This window comes from Oculina patagonica, chromosome 7, assembly GCF_052425735.1.
Source record: "Oculina patagonica isolate OP01 chromosome 7, crgOcupat, whole genome shotgun sequence".
NCBI lineage: Eukaryota > Metazoa > Cnidaria > Anthozoa > Scleractinia > Oculinidae > Oculina > Oculina patagonica.
Window position 1 is genome coordinate 8,413,527 of NC_135764.1, and position 14,009 is coordinate 8,427,535.

The 14,009-nt window shown below is 38.3% G+C and overlaps 2 protein-coding genes and 1 long non-coding RNA gene across 3 annotated transcripts in view; 2 read left to right on the forward strand and 1 right to left on the reverse strand.

The window, feature by feature from the left end:
* LOC144661647 (lysophosphatidic acid receptor 3-like) overlaps window positions 1-14,009 on the forward strand; it is a 668,415-nt gene that overhangs the window by 383,031 nt on the left and 271,375 nt on the right. The window lies entirely within an intron of this gene.
* LOC144659168 (uncharacterized) lies at window positions 1,222-9,031 on the forward strand. The gene is made up of 10 exons (XM_078519608.1): window positions 1,222-1,315; window positions 1,744-1,998; window positions 2,902-3,018; window positions 3,733-3,849; window positions 4,604-4,720; window positions 5,183-5,308; window positions 5,757-6,162; window positions 6,843-7,022; window positions 8,200-8,501; window positions 8,901-9,031. Exons 1-10 carry the CDS (start codon window positions 1,222-1,224, stop codon window positions 9,029-9,031), a joined length of 1,845 nt encoding a protein of 614 aa, XP_078375734.1.
* Window positions 10,141-12,221, reverse strand: LOC144661236 (uncharacterized). Its single transcript, XR_013572241.1, has 3 exons — window positions 12,134-12,221; window positions 10,618-10,781; window positions 10,141-10,199 (listed from the first exon to the last, which is right to left on the reverse strand). It is a non-coding gene; the product is annotated as an uncharacterized LOC144661236 (long non-coding RNA).

Below are 14,009 nucleotides of genomic sequence, written 5' to 3' on the forward strand. Positions count from 1 at the left end.
TTGTAGCACTCTTGACAAGAAAAACGGCAGAACAAAAGCAAAATAAAAACAATAGATCGCTTTGAATTTGAGACAGATCGATGGCAAACGTTATAATACAAGCAAGCATTACGTAATTGTTTCGCGCTTTTGTATTAACATCGCCAAAGGAAAAAAAAATCAACGGGACGATGCTGGGCTTTTAATGTTATTGTAACGCGATAATAAAAAGTTATCATTTGGGCTTCATATTCTTTTTTCTTACTTCCAGCTATTTATTAAGCAAAATTTAACGTATATTTATGCAGTTTTAGTTATTCACGAGGAAGGAAGTTCACGTGAAGCTTTTCAACATAAATTTCAGTCAACCTTCTTACTAACTTTTACGGCAATATGCAAGATATTAAATAATTCATTTTGCCTGAAATGTGAAAAAAATAAAATGAATCAAAATGGGTAAATTAGCTATTATGTCTAAGGCGCCAATTTGTGAAGCGAAAGTTGTTCACTGCGTTTTGAACACAATTCATAATGCGTGGGCATCTGGGATCGATTATTTTGTATCAAGGCTCAATATTTTAAAGGAAAAGCCTTATTTGAAAAATTGGGAGATCATCATAATGTTTTCAACTAGAACTTTTCTCGCCAGCTACAACTCAAGTGTTTTTACTTTCCTTTCAAAAGGACCGCGCCCACTTAGGCGCGGTCCTTTTGAAAGGACCGCGTACTTTTTTGCTACGAGAAAAACTAGTACCATGCATCTTGTATATTTCCGTTCCGTCGATCAGTTTTCTTTGAGGAAGTTGACACAAAGAGACAAAATGGATGATGTAATATTTGTGTGCACTTAAATATTCTCCCCTTCAAAATTATAATTATCCAGTTCAAAGAAAAGGTATTAAAGTATTTTTTCAAAGAATCGTTTGCAAGAATGATGAAATTTCGTCTGGAGGGCACGATTAGCTCTGCGACAAGCTAATTATTGCTCCATTGTTCACATAATACAATTATTCCTTTTTTTGATTACATTGAAAAAGCAAGTTCATTCGTTTCTTGGGCATTATACAGTTTCTCAATAAAGTGACAGAAAAGCAGTTTGTAATTTCTGTCGGCTTATGCTTAACATTTAAAAACACACTCCAATTAGCAAGTTACAAATAGGTCAAGTAATCAACACAACGTCCTCAGACTCTACAACTGAGATTTGGAGGATTGTACACCGTAAGATTTCGTTCAACAATCATGTCGATTTTAATGGTAGTTTTCCTGTTACCAGTCGTTTTTACCTTGGCCATTGGTCAAATTACTACTAGCGTCGCACCGACTAATTCTTCGAGTAAGTATTGGCTTTGTTGAATTACTTTTCCATTTTATATTTCCAAGTGTTTATATGAGCATATCCCAGCTCTATTAATTTGTTTAAGTCTTGTTGCATACTTGCAAAAATGAAAAGAAAAAAAGACACGCAAATGACTAGGACAATTTTATAGTAATACTATATAATAATACATCCTAAAATGCAGAAAAATGCGTTTTCATAATTGTAGTTTTGGACGCATTTTGTTTTTGCACGTGGTAAGGGAAGCTAAGATGGTTGCAACTAACCAGTTTAAGCCAGCCATCAAGGGTTCAAAAAATATCAAAAACCCAGACATTGTGTTTTTCGTTTGATACGTTATTTGTACGCTACCAGTCAGCTGCAATAAAGTAGCATAAGAACAAAGTAAGAGTAGTGTTTTAGTAACCTGTTTGTTTTGATTGCAGTTTGGGAAGAATATACTCCACAATGGTGCACAAAGTCTGGCCGGGAGTTGTTGTCTGATCGTGTGCCAATACCCGAGAATTGTAAAAAGCTGTGTATTAAGATGAATCCTGGATGCAGAGCAGTTGAGTGGTGGGAGAGACATGGTGGACTGTGCTTCGAATGCACAAACACGTCTATGAGAACAGTGTACAATGACCCAACTGACCTGGCGCATCCGCCTCACGTGTACATCATGAAAAACGAAAATGGGCGCAGTAAGTTGATTAAAATGCACCACTGTCGGAGCAATTGCAGATTACCCCGCATTTTTAGCTACACGGTGCAGCCGGCAACTCGGCAACGCGTATACGCAGACGAAATTTATTCATAGCTCTCAAAGTTTACTAGGAAAGTTGCTAAGCGTATACGCGTATACACGGTAGATATTTATTCATAGCTCTCGAAGTTCGCTTGACAAGTGGCTACGCGTCTACGCAGTAGACGTTTGTCTATACCGTCAAGCAAATAAATTAACTTAATTTAAAATATTTTATCCGTGTCTCAAGATTGTGACGAACTATGAAGACAAAACAGAAAAAGATATAGTAAACAACGAGAAACTACAAAGTTAGTAACACAGTGAATCAGTAATTAGAGCAGTTTTCAATTGAGTGTCGTAAAACCAAAACCAAAGTAATTACTCTGGCCAATCACAAAGGACACAGACAATCCAGTGAACCAATCAAAACTTGAAGCAAATACATGTAGTTGGCACAAAGCGCGGGAAAACGTGCGCGAGCGAGTTGCAATTGGTTTTGGTTTTAGTCCTGATTGGCCGAGAAAGTGGCGCGAAATTTTTAAACCAATCACTAAGCGTAGTGAACGCAAAACCAAAGCAAACGCACTCAAGTGAAAACCGCTCTATCAGAATCTTACCTTGTCTTACTGATGATGCATAGTATTGTTTCTCAGACATACACCGTTATGAAAACAGCTAACCTTGCCAGCAAGAAAAATAAAACGTATTGCTTCCTCTAAGAAATAAACATTCTTTCCAAACGGGTTACTGACAAAGGGCCAAAAACTGTCATGAAGTTGCATTTGTGTGTTATTTTGTTCATAGTGATAAGAAATTTCTGATTTTTCAGTGCTAAATGTATTGTATTGCTTTTTATTAGATATTGATGAATGTTTGGCTTCCAATCCTTGCTTAAACGGAGCCACGTGCTTGAACATCCCTGGAGGTTACCGCTGTATTTGTCAGCCTGGATACAATGGAAAGAACTGTGAAAGCGGTAGTTGTTACATTTTTATTATTATTTTAGCATCAATTTATTACTTTTTGAAAAACTTTGAGTCAGTCGCTTTGATTTCTGATGTCATAAAAAGAAAACAATCCAACATGGCAGGTCTGAGCTGCTGGTTTACATCTTCCATAATGAATTGAATTTTTTTATTGTTACCGGCAGAAACCAGAACAAATTTCTATGTCATATGACATTGACCTTTCTTGCCGCTGACCTCAAAGGGATTTTTTTTGTGAGAAACTACAATCCCTCCCATGGGAGACGCGGTGGCCTAATAGTTTGCGCGCCGGAGTCCGGATCGAACGGTTTGCAATTGGGTTCGAGCCCGGGTTGAGGTCACAGACTCGTTAGTTCTGTTCTGCTTATCTCCCAAGTGTAATAATTTTTTTTTTTTTTGGGGGGGGGGGGGGAGGAGTAGAAAATTTCCTAGCAGCTAAATGCTATCAAAACTATCATAACTAGAATAAGCTCCGGCAGTATGGAGCACTTGGCTCGAGGTTTATACTACATACCCTCAACATTTTCTTGTAGCTGCAATATTGTTAAAGTTACTTGGGTAGGGTTCTACCCATCACTAAAAAAAAACGAAAAAAAAAAAAGCCTGGTAATTGATTTCAGGCACGAAATTTTTCAAGCTTGAATTTGTGCAAAACAGTAGCTTGGACAGTCACTGACCATTGACTTGTATGCTCTCTTTTTCAGATATCAATGAATGTTTGATTGCCAATCCTTGTCTCAATGGAGGTCAATGTGAAAACAAACCGGGAAGTTACAGCTGTACTTGCTGGCCTGGTTTTGAGGGGGAAAACTGCGAAAATGGTAAAGTTCTTTTCTCTCTTTTTTAACGACAATCAATAACGGTATTGCGAAGGCTAAAAGTTTTATGTGTAACGACAGGGACGGCGGAGCCGGGGGGGCTGGGGGGGGCTTTAGCCCCCCCCCCCCGCCCCCCACTTTTTCCGAAAAAATAAAGACTTACTAAGAGAAAAGTCTCTTAAGCCCCCCCACTTAAAGTCACTAGTCAGCCTCCCCCACCTGGAAAACTGCTCCGCCGTCCCTGAACGAAATGTTTATTAGAGAAAAGTTGTCCCTGGCGTGGTTGGAGGGTTACTCTCCATACCGAACATAACTTTTTATATCTTTCTTTACAAAGAGTGAAATAGAAGCGAACTGTTAACATGATAAATCACAAATTAAAATTGGCTGCATAGAAAGGGGGAGCTTTTGACATATTTTTTTTTTCTTTGTTAACGCGTTGGTGATCTTTGACTCACTGCAAGAGACATGCCGAGATATATGGACCATGTGCGAAGCCGGCGGAAGGGTCAACTCGCGACCATAAAACGTGCCCCGTCTCGTATTAACAACCTTTAATTATGTTTACCTCCGCACATAACCAATCTATTTATTTTAGAAACCAAAGAACCTAGTTCATGATCTAGAACCTAGTTTTACCGTCGAAATTGCATTTTATTAACTAAAAACAACCAACCAAAAATTAAACGACACAGCAAAATGTATATTCCAATGGTTTTAGCAATTTATTTATCATTTATTGATTATGGTTTTATAGATATCGATGAATGTTTGACATCCAAACCCTGTCAAAACAGCGCAACGTGCACCAATGTCCCTGGGGATTACCGCTGTACGTGTCAGCCTGGATTTAAAGGAAAGAACTGTACCAAAGGTAACCATAATTTTTATTTTCATTTATATTTTTATCTTCACGCCGGGAATAATGTAGCACTCCAAATTTTATTTTGGATGTCAAGCAATTATAGCTCTGACCTTCTTATTTGGCTTTTATGGCAGATTTTTTCAGTGTACTTGGACCTTCTCCTTATGAGTAAATATATAAAGCACAATAAAATCAAAATAAACTGGATTGAAAAAGGGCAACTATCCTTATAGCCTTCTTTCCTCTCGTTTAAGGACCTGTCTCGCATTATATTTTATTCTAATTTAGAGAAACAAAGCACACACAAAAAGAAAAAACAAAACAAACAAGAAAGAAGAAAATATTTGCAATTGTCATTCTTATCATATTTTGATATTGCACATAATGTTTAATTTATATTTGACTTAGCCGAGTAAGCGATAAAGAAATAGCATACTTATAACATACTGATTTTCTAAATTTCTTGTTCAGACGTCGATGAATGTGCCGTAGGCAATGGAGGATGTTCTCATGACTGCACTAACACAGTTGGAAGTTACGTGTGTTCATGCCCTGACCCAGAGCTATCGCTGTCCAACGACCAACATACTTGTGAAGGTGTGTGATATAACAAGAGGTAACTGCACCAAACAACCACATATTGGCGTAGACAATGGCAGCTTCATTGGATTGTTATGTTAATTATTGAGTTCTACGAACATAACTTTTAATAACACGATTCGGTGCCTATCTTGCGCAGTTGAGGCGCGAGGAAGATATTTCAATTCGTTGCTAATATGTTCTTCCTTAAACAGCATTATTTTTTTTATTTTAATTAATGCGGCTCAATCACGCAGAATACTGGCTACACAAGGGTGGCAAACTGCCAGAGTCCAGGATACACTGGCACAAAAGAAAAAAAACGAAAGCTATCTTTCGGAAAGTGATCTGTTGGTGGAACCAAGTGTACGTGCTAACTTGCAACTCAAGTACAGAAGAGTAAATTCTCCTAGTTATTTCCTAAAACAATAGATTTGATCTATTCGATGTATAAATCTTCTTTCAGCTCAAGGAGTCATCATCAACTGCCTTCAAAACGAGATGTCAATTACTATCCCAAAGCCCATACTGAAAGGGATGGACCGAGAGCATATCCGTCTCCTGGACCCGAGTTGTAAAACAACAGAAACTCCCAACCACTTCAATCTCAAAACACCGCTGACCGGATGCAATACCACTCGCAGATATACCGCGTCTGCCATTGTGTACAGCAATAAAGTCCTGGAGATTCCACTGAAAAACACAGATATCATAACACGCGTCAGAGAGATTGAGATCCCATTCAGTTGTTATTATTCCAACTACGGAGTGGCCACAGCTGTTGGCGTGAAACCGAAAAATCGCAAACTGGTCTTTATGGAAAGAGGAGAAGGCAACTTTACTATTGTCCTGGAATTATACCACAGCGACAGGTATGATATTAAATAATGGTTCCTCAGGACATTTTACCTTCTATGAAGAAAGAGACTCCCGGAAAAAAAGTGCAAGCTAGACGCTTTCTCTGAGAAAAAGAGATCCACGCCACAAGTCGGCACGAGAACCTTTTTCCAAATGTTTCAGTTTTCATGGTGTGGCAGCTGCATGGTTGCAAAGAAATCACATTATCTCTTTTGATATTTTATCTTACTTTTGCCAGTCAAAATTTTCAAAGACCTACTCGCACACACAAAAAAGGTAATTGCATAATTCTCTTTCTTACGTCAAGGGCTTTGATCATTGCAGACTTCATTATTTTTGTAACCTTGAATGCAAACTTTCCTTGCTTGAAAAATTAATAGAAGCATATGTACAATCTTGCTTGAACTTTTCTTGCATCTAGATTTCAACACATTACTTTACTATTTGTTTGAATGCAATGTGAATTAGGCTACTTAGTTAAGTTTATTTGTTTTTTTCTTTTTCAGAAATGAGTATGTGTTTGCTATTTTCAAAATAAAAGAAAAATCAAAGGCCTCCATTACCAACCATGATTAAGATCACAGTACTCCACAGAAATAAAAAAAAAAACGGAAAGTTTTAAACCCTCTATGATTTGCATGTTCCGGAATTTTTTTTTTAAAAAAATAAGGAGTCTTACTTTTTCTCTTCACAGATTTGCTTCTTCATTCAGTCGCAGTGACTTCCCCCTCTCCCTGAAACTCCGTCAGCACATATTCTTACAGGCCCAAGTTGACAGCAATGACAAGCGACTGTCAATCATGGCTGAAACATGCTTCGCCACACCAACTCCTGATGAGAATGACCCCAAGAGGCACGACATTTTAAAGGGAGGGTAAGGTTATGTTACACTGGTGTTGTGGACTTTGTCCTTTCTGGGAATAGCTCAACATTCGCTCTATCAGTTATCACGCTGCTTCATGTCGCTGTATTCATTTCAAATAAAAACGTATATGAACTAAACTGTGGCTCGCTCTGGCTCTCTTCTTTTATGGTATCACGGAAGGAAAAGTGGCGTTTGCGTTCCAAGTAAAATGGCGTTTTAAGGGCTTCTTCAAGTTTAAAAATTCACAAGAAAATAATACAGCAAGAAAAGGAAAATATGAGACACCATTTTTTAGACCAGTATATGTAGATCATATTCCACATAAAAGTTTAAGCGCTCACGTCAATGTAAACGTGACGTTGCTTATCATTGTATATATGATCAAAACAAAATCCAAATTTACAATCTTTATTCAATTAGCTTTCAAAAATATATACGTTATTGGGGTTACAACACAATTTCAATTGAAACGCAAACGCCAATTTTTCTTTCGCGATACCTTAATCCTAGTGCATTTTTTGTATAAAAACTGAAACTGTTTCCCTTAGCTTACGTTTGAATTTCTGTTTCTTTTCTTGTGTTTCTGTTACTCATGGGTCAATAACACAACCCTTATAGTGTTGTGTCTACGGACCTTGGCTGCGTTCGATTAGCACTATATATCAAGATGACCCTCAAGTTTGGTTAATAGAATACAAAAAAAAAAAAATGGAAATTTACAGCTTTTACCGATCACACGCGCCCTCCAACGACACTTTTCTCTTGTTTGAAAAGTGAGTTTTGATGGACGTCCATCATCTGTTTCCACGACAATGATCGCTTCTTCGCGCTAGTTTCAATTCGAAGTCATAACTGCTCATAACTCGTTCATAACTATAAACAAACTTACATGTAAGGCTTTGCGTCGTCACTTCTTCGCGCTAGTTTCAGTTCGAAGTCATAACTGCTCATAACTCGTTCATAACTGTAAACAAAAGTTACATGTTAGGCTTTGCGTCGTCACGTCGATGTGTTTGGCGATGGAAACGGATGATTGATGTCCATCAAAACTCATTTCTTTTCAAACAAGAAAAATATTCGTTGGAGGGCGCGTGTGATCAGCAACAGCTGTAATTGTTTAAACCAGTTACATAACTCATATCCATTTTTTCTTTCTTTTTCTTTCTTGTTATTTTTTATTTAACAGCTGTGCCGTGGATGACACAGTTAAGTTCTTCCCCTCCCCCACGGGCTATTATCGGTTCGGCTTGGAGACCTTCGAGTTTATCAAGCAGCCGTTCCTGTTCATTCACTGTCACGTGATTATCTGCAATGCGTCCAACACCCATTCCAGATGTGCCCGGGGATGCCAGTCGAATTCAAGACTGCGACGCGAGCTTGGAGATCGCAGGGTGTATTTTCTTTCACAAGGACCGATGACTGTCGACGACACAGCCACGTACGAACAAAACAAAGAGCCAGCTCCCAGAGAATCGAAGGATGAAATTGGTGAGTAAAAATCTGGTATTTATAATAAGAAGACATTTTTTTTTCTCTTTGACACAGGCCGAGTTTTTTTCTACTTGTTGTGCTAAAACCTAATTAATCAAACCGCTGATTACTGGAAAGGTGTATCAAGAAATTGTCTATTGTACTGCTGTTTGTTGGAACATCAGAAAATCCACTTAAACTCAAGATGAAAAAAATGACAATGTTAGTTTACAAGCAGGCGGTCTTTGTTTGTTATGAATCTCAAGATGTTTTGTCTATATGGAGGCGAATAGAATCAACAAAATGGCTGCATTAATCGTTCTTACATCAAAAAGTAAAATTGTTAGCTATCAGTCACTTTTATCACAAAGTTGATATAGCAATTATTTCTTTTTTGTATATTCTGTTTCTTTTCAGTTGCAGTGAACATATCACTTGTTGCCGCTATGGCCGCCATGACAGCCCTGAGTGTGTTCGGTGTCGCCTTGATGGCCTTAAAAAACAGAGCACGTACGCGTCACGCTTTGTATCTAACAACACAGAAATGAATTGTAAAGACTCTACACTTGAACTTAATAAAATGATCTTGTCAAATTAAGAAGTTGTGCTATTTTGTTTTTGAACTGAACTTGTAAAGCGCATCACTTCAAAAAACTATTCCTCCGTGCAGCTGCCCTTTGCCTTTCTACACTTGACGGCCATAACATTCAAGTTTTCGAGCAGCGTATTTTCCTTGAAATAAAAACAGAGACTCGCCAATAAAATTATGGTGTATTGAAACAGCTTTTTTTCGGACCATACGAAACCGAAATTTTTACTGGTAAGTATTTTAGAAGTCTTCCCTGTAATCAGGTCTATGTGAAAATTAAACCACTGAGCTGTTGGGTTCAGTTAGATATTGACCGCCGACCGATTAGCTCAGTTGGTAGAGCGCCCGACTATAGTAGGGGAGGTCTTGGGTTTGATTCCCAGACCGGACCAACACAAAGGGCCTTAGAATAACTGAGGAGAATATGCTACCTTTGCAATGACATTTATAAATGGCTAGATATTCTACTCTTGTCGAATAAGGACGATAAACCGTAGGCCCCGTCTCCTGCATCTTCAGTGTTTTATGGTCAGCAGGGGACGAAAAGAACCCACACTTATCGTAAAGAGTAGGGCATGGAGTTCCCGGTGTTGTGGTCTGGTATTTGCGCATTGTGCTGTATACTGTGAAATGCTCGGTTTCATTAGCATTACTTGCTAGAGGACTAACACGCTTCATAATACCGAGGGTAAATAAAGTTTCAGTTTCAGTTTTCCAGAAGTAAGATCGCGGTGAAAGTGCATTACTATTATATTAATAAAATGAAGGCAAAAGTCACCATTTCGCTAGCCTTGCGCTAGCACCTTTAATATCCAGTATAATACCCAAACAAACCTGGCACCAAACAATAATAATTATACTTAATATTAATCGAATTCAACATGCCCTGGTGTTACAAGCTGAAAACGGGCTCACAATTCCCTTTTAAAATACCATAAGTTATACCTGAAAACCTCTTTAAAATATTCCATAATAACTGATTTATCTGATAACCCCCCCCCCCCACCTTATCCCCACCCCCCTCCCCCACCGTTTTAAGCTGAGTGTTTTCTCGCAGCCTCTCCTGATCAGCAGAAAGTTTTAGAATAGGCAACTCTCAGTTTCCTTTGCTCCTTTTACTCTCTACTCTGAAAAGAAGCACAGAATTAATTAATTATTACGGCCAACTGGATTTATAGGGATCCGTTTTGAATATACACAAGAGTAAATGATGGTGTCGAAAATTGCACGCTAGTGACCATGAATAGTAAAGAATGGCTACAAGAGACCACAATGACGTAAGTAAGAGTCATCTTGAATGACCACGTGTGATCACGAATAATCACGTGTGATCACGAATAATCACGAGTGATCACGAATAATCACGTGTGATCACGACTAATCACGAGTGATCACGAATAATCGCGAGGGCCGATTGGCAAACAATAAGAATGAGTGAGTACTGATTAATACGTCTGAGCACGCGTGACCGCGTGCTTGCTTGTTTATTCATTTAGTAACTTAGTTATTTTAGTTAGTTAGTTAGTTATACAGTTATATATTTACCTGGTGTAAACAAAGTAGCTCCTGGGTTTCTTTCCCGCACCGAGTCCAAATGCATCAATCTTGCAGCCTTTCTTATCAACTTTGCCATATTTTCCGTTTTTACGGGGTCGTCCATTTTTAGTTGTGACACACACAGTATGTTTGATCTTTCCTTTGCCCTCGACCTGCGACATGAGAAATAAAGAGGCCAGCTTATGGATGGCAACCTAGCTGTGGTTTATGGTCTTTAACATCTCTTGCACCGTGGAGCAGGAGACGAAGACCACGAACCGCCGCCCGTGGTATGAGCCTGTTTTAAGTGTTCAATTAGTTGCCTGTCCAGGTTGCGCTCGGCAACTTTTGAGCAACTTTTTGCGGTTCTATAAACTTTCTGAGCAATTTTCGAGCAAAAGAAAAGTTAAGAGCAGATATCAAGCACTAAAACGTCAACAATTTCTTAGAAAACTTCAATTTATGCGACATTCCTTAATGTTTATCAATCTTTTGAACACATCACCTGTCACTTGACAACAGTTTTTGTTCGTTTCGTTAGGCTTAAAAATATCTTTCAGCAAGCAACTCTTTAATTTTTTCACCGATATTAACAATTATTGTGAAGAAAGAGAAATAAAGCTCTTAATTAACGATTATATAAAAGAATCAAGAAATTTAGGTAGCGGCTTTCTGGATTTTTGCCAACTTTTTGGCATTCCAGTGAACAATTTTTGGCATTTTACGATCACAATGGGGACAGGCCTATCGGTCAGTCGAAGAGCAGCGCGAATTAAAGGGCCATTGTAAAAAAAGAGAGAAGAGGGTCAGGTCACCATTTTTTTACTCTCTGTTCTTCGAGCTAATTACTTATTTGTTTCTACTCTGCGCTACTTCCCAACTAACAGAACGCCGAGAACAGGCTAGAAGACCTTTGTTGCTGACCTTCATATCATTGAGTGTAATGCAGTGCTTAAGTAATACTAGAGTCTTCTTTTCTCGTACGTAGTTTAGTTTATAGTATTGCGGACTTTTTTGTGGTTTACTACATAAAGTCAGTATCATCTGAGAAGTTCAGAATTTGTCTCGTCTAGATTTCGAACTGTTTCATTCGGCAAACATAGCATAAGCTTTTTAAGTCCTGCAATTTGGCCGAAACTTAGAATTCGTTGGCATTTTAAGAGCCGACGCATCAATAAGTTTATCTATATAATCTGATGTGCAATACTTGCATAGACAGTTTTCTATGTAAAAGGCAATTACCGACTCCGTTGTGCAACTGATTGTTTTGTTTTACTTATCTTTTAACTCTATATTTTAGCAATTTTTATTATATAATTGTAGTTATTTATTATGGCCACCCTACATAAATAAAGTTTACCTTTACCCTTTACCCTATAATTTTGTTTTGTAGTTAGGTGTCTCCAAATTCGCATACATCGTATGCTAGGGATTTTTCAGTGGACACGTTAATAAAGTTCTTATTTTATCTCATCTTATCTACTAGTGTGTGCACTGATGTGCTAATGTGCTAGTAAATCCTTACCCCAACGCCAAAAACATGGTAGCCACGTTTTTCTGCTTCCTCTTTGCACTCGTCGACAAGGCCTTCGATCCTGAATTTTCTAAATATTTTGAGAATAGGCTTCTTTTTCTTGTTCTTGAAACATCCCTTAACACTCCAGTCCGCTATACAGATCAGAGAAAAAGGTGAAATATATGGAAAATAACCTCCAAATGGCGCAATAATATACACTGATATTAGTTCGTGGACATTATCTGTTTAGAGAATTGAACAGTTTTCCAAGAGAGAAGCTCGAGACTCGAGGAAGACTGTGATGTTTCGAGGAATAAATACAATTGAATACCGATAACTCAAACCCTCAATAGCTTGAGCCTCCCGCTAACTCAAACTTTTTCGATCCCTCTACAGGCCATTTTCTTACTTATTTATATTCCCGTAAATTGTTCTTCAGATAACTGGAACCTTTTGTAATTTCCTTGAAGCCTGGAGTTGTCGGGACTCAAGGGTATTCCCCTAGGGCAAGTATCAATATCAGCGCATGCACCAGGGATACACTTTTGCGCTAAATTGAGGCTATTGTGTTTATTGTTCTTTATACATTTTAACACAAGGCCGCACATTTTGGAAGCTTTTAACGTTTAAGTAATTTCTGTGGACGTTCATATTATTGTCAGTCTCTTCTAAATGTCCACTTCTGTCCAATTTAAAAAAATTCCTTGAGGTAAAAGCTTAAACGTAAATCGCAAAGTTCGAAAACTCTACTTGGGGGATGTCATCTGATGTTCTCTATTTTTCGCTGCATCACGTGATGTTTTAAAACCAATCGCGCACGAAAAATATTTGATGGATTACAAACGTAAGTAATTATTCGCTATAAACCGTTGTTACTTATCCGTTTCAATAATCAAAAAATATCGAGTAACAGGGCGAAAGGGGAACTCGCTGTCAGTGCAATCTTTAGACTTAAGACTGCAGTTTTTTGCGTGTAAAGTTTATTTCCCTCAGAAGGCAAAATTCCCGTGTTTGCCTTTTGTCCTTTGCCATTTCAATATTTTGCCTTTTTTTTCTGGACGCAAGAATTTTAGTGAAACATTCTCACTGAATACAATTGCCCTGACACGGGAAGCTAAGTTATGGGAGGATACCCGCGACTGCCAGGGCAATTGGCGTGTAGAATGTAGGATTCGGTAGTGATCGACCGCCACCAGGGGAGGTGGGAGGGGCGAAACTTTTACCGTCACTTCACCGAACTCCGTTGAACTAGCCACGAGGCGACTGAAACTGTGATATTTGAAGCGAAGGACGCAATGCATCATGCTACTAGTGGGCAGGTGCAACACGCCGGAATTTGACGAACTTAAGCCATTCCCGCGTGGCGGGCTAATTATGTATGCAGTGAGAATAGTGGCTGTTCATTCATCTGCGGAAATAGGCCATTTCCGATATATTAAAATTCTAACTTGGCTCCGTGGCTTGGAGAATAAAACAAGAGATATCACTTCGAGGTTCAGTAATGAATAAATCATTTCTTTTGTTTTTTTCCCCAAGCCTCGGAGCCAAGTTAGAATTTTAATTTATCGGAATTGGCCTATTGTGCAACTTCATAATTACAAGCAGTTTTTGCCAAAAATCGTTATTTTTAACCTTTTCTTTATTTTCCAGTTTTTTTTTTGAAACAAAATCGTACGATTTGTTTATATTTACATTCCTTATAAGTATGTTGACTTGATTTTGTATCAGTTTCCGTTATTTTCTGACATTCTTAGAAAATGGTAAAATCCAAGATGGCGGATCCAAGATGGCGGTTCTTAAATAATAAAATACACCATCTTGTAGAGAAAGCTTCAAGCTCTCTATACAGTGCAAAATAATTTTGCTGTGCCTAATAGAGCGAAAA

What these genes read in the sequence shown, in the direction of transcription:
- LOC144659168 (XM_078519608.1), top strand. Translation starts at nt 1,222, where the DNA reads ATGTCGATTTTAATGGTAGTTTTCCTGTTACCAGTCGTTTTTACCTTG. An exon ending in GAAAAACGAAAATGGGCGCA is followed by an intron (nt 1,999 to 2,901) that starts GTAAGTTGATTA and finishes GCTTTTTATTAG; the next exon opens with ATATTGATGAATGTTTGGCT. An exon ending in TGGAAAGAACTGTGAAAGCG is followed by an intron (nt 3,019 to 3,732) that starts GTAGTTGTTACA and finishes TCTCTTTTTCAG; the next exon opens with ATATCAATGAATGTTTGATT.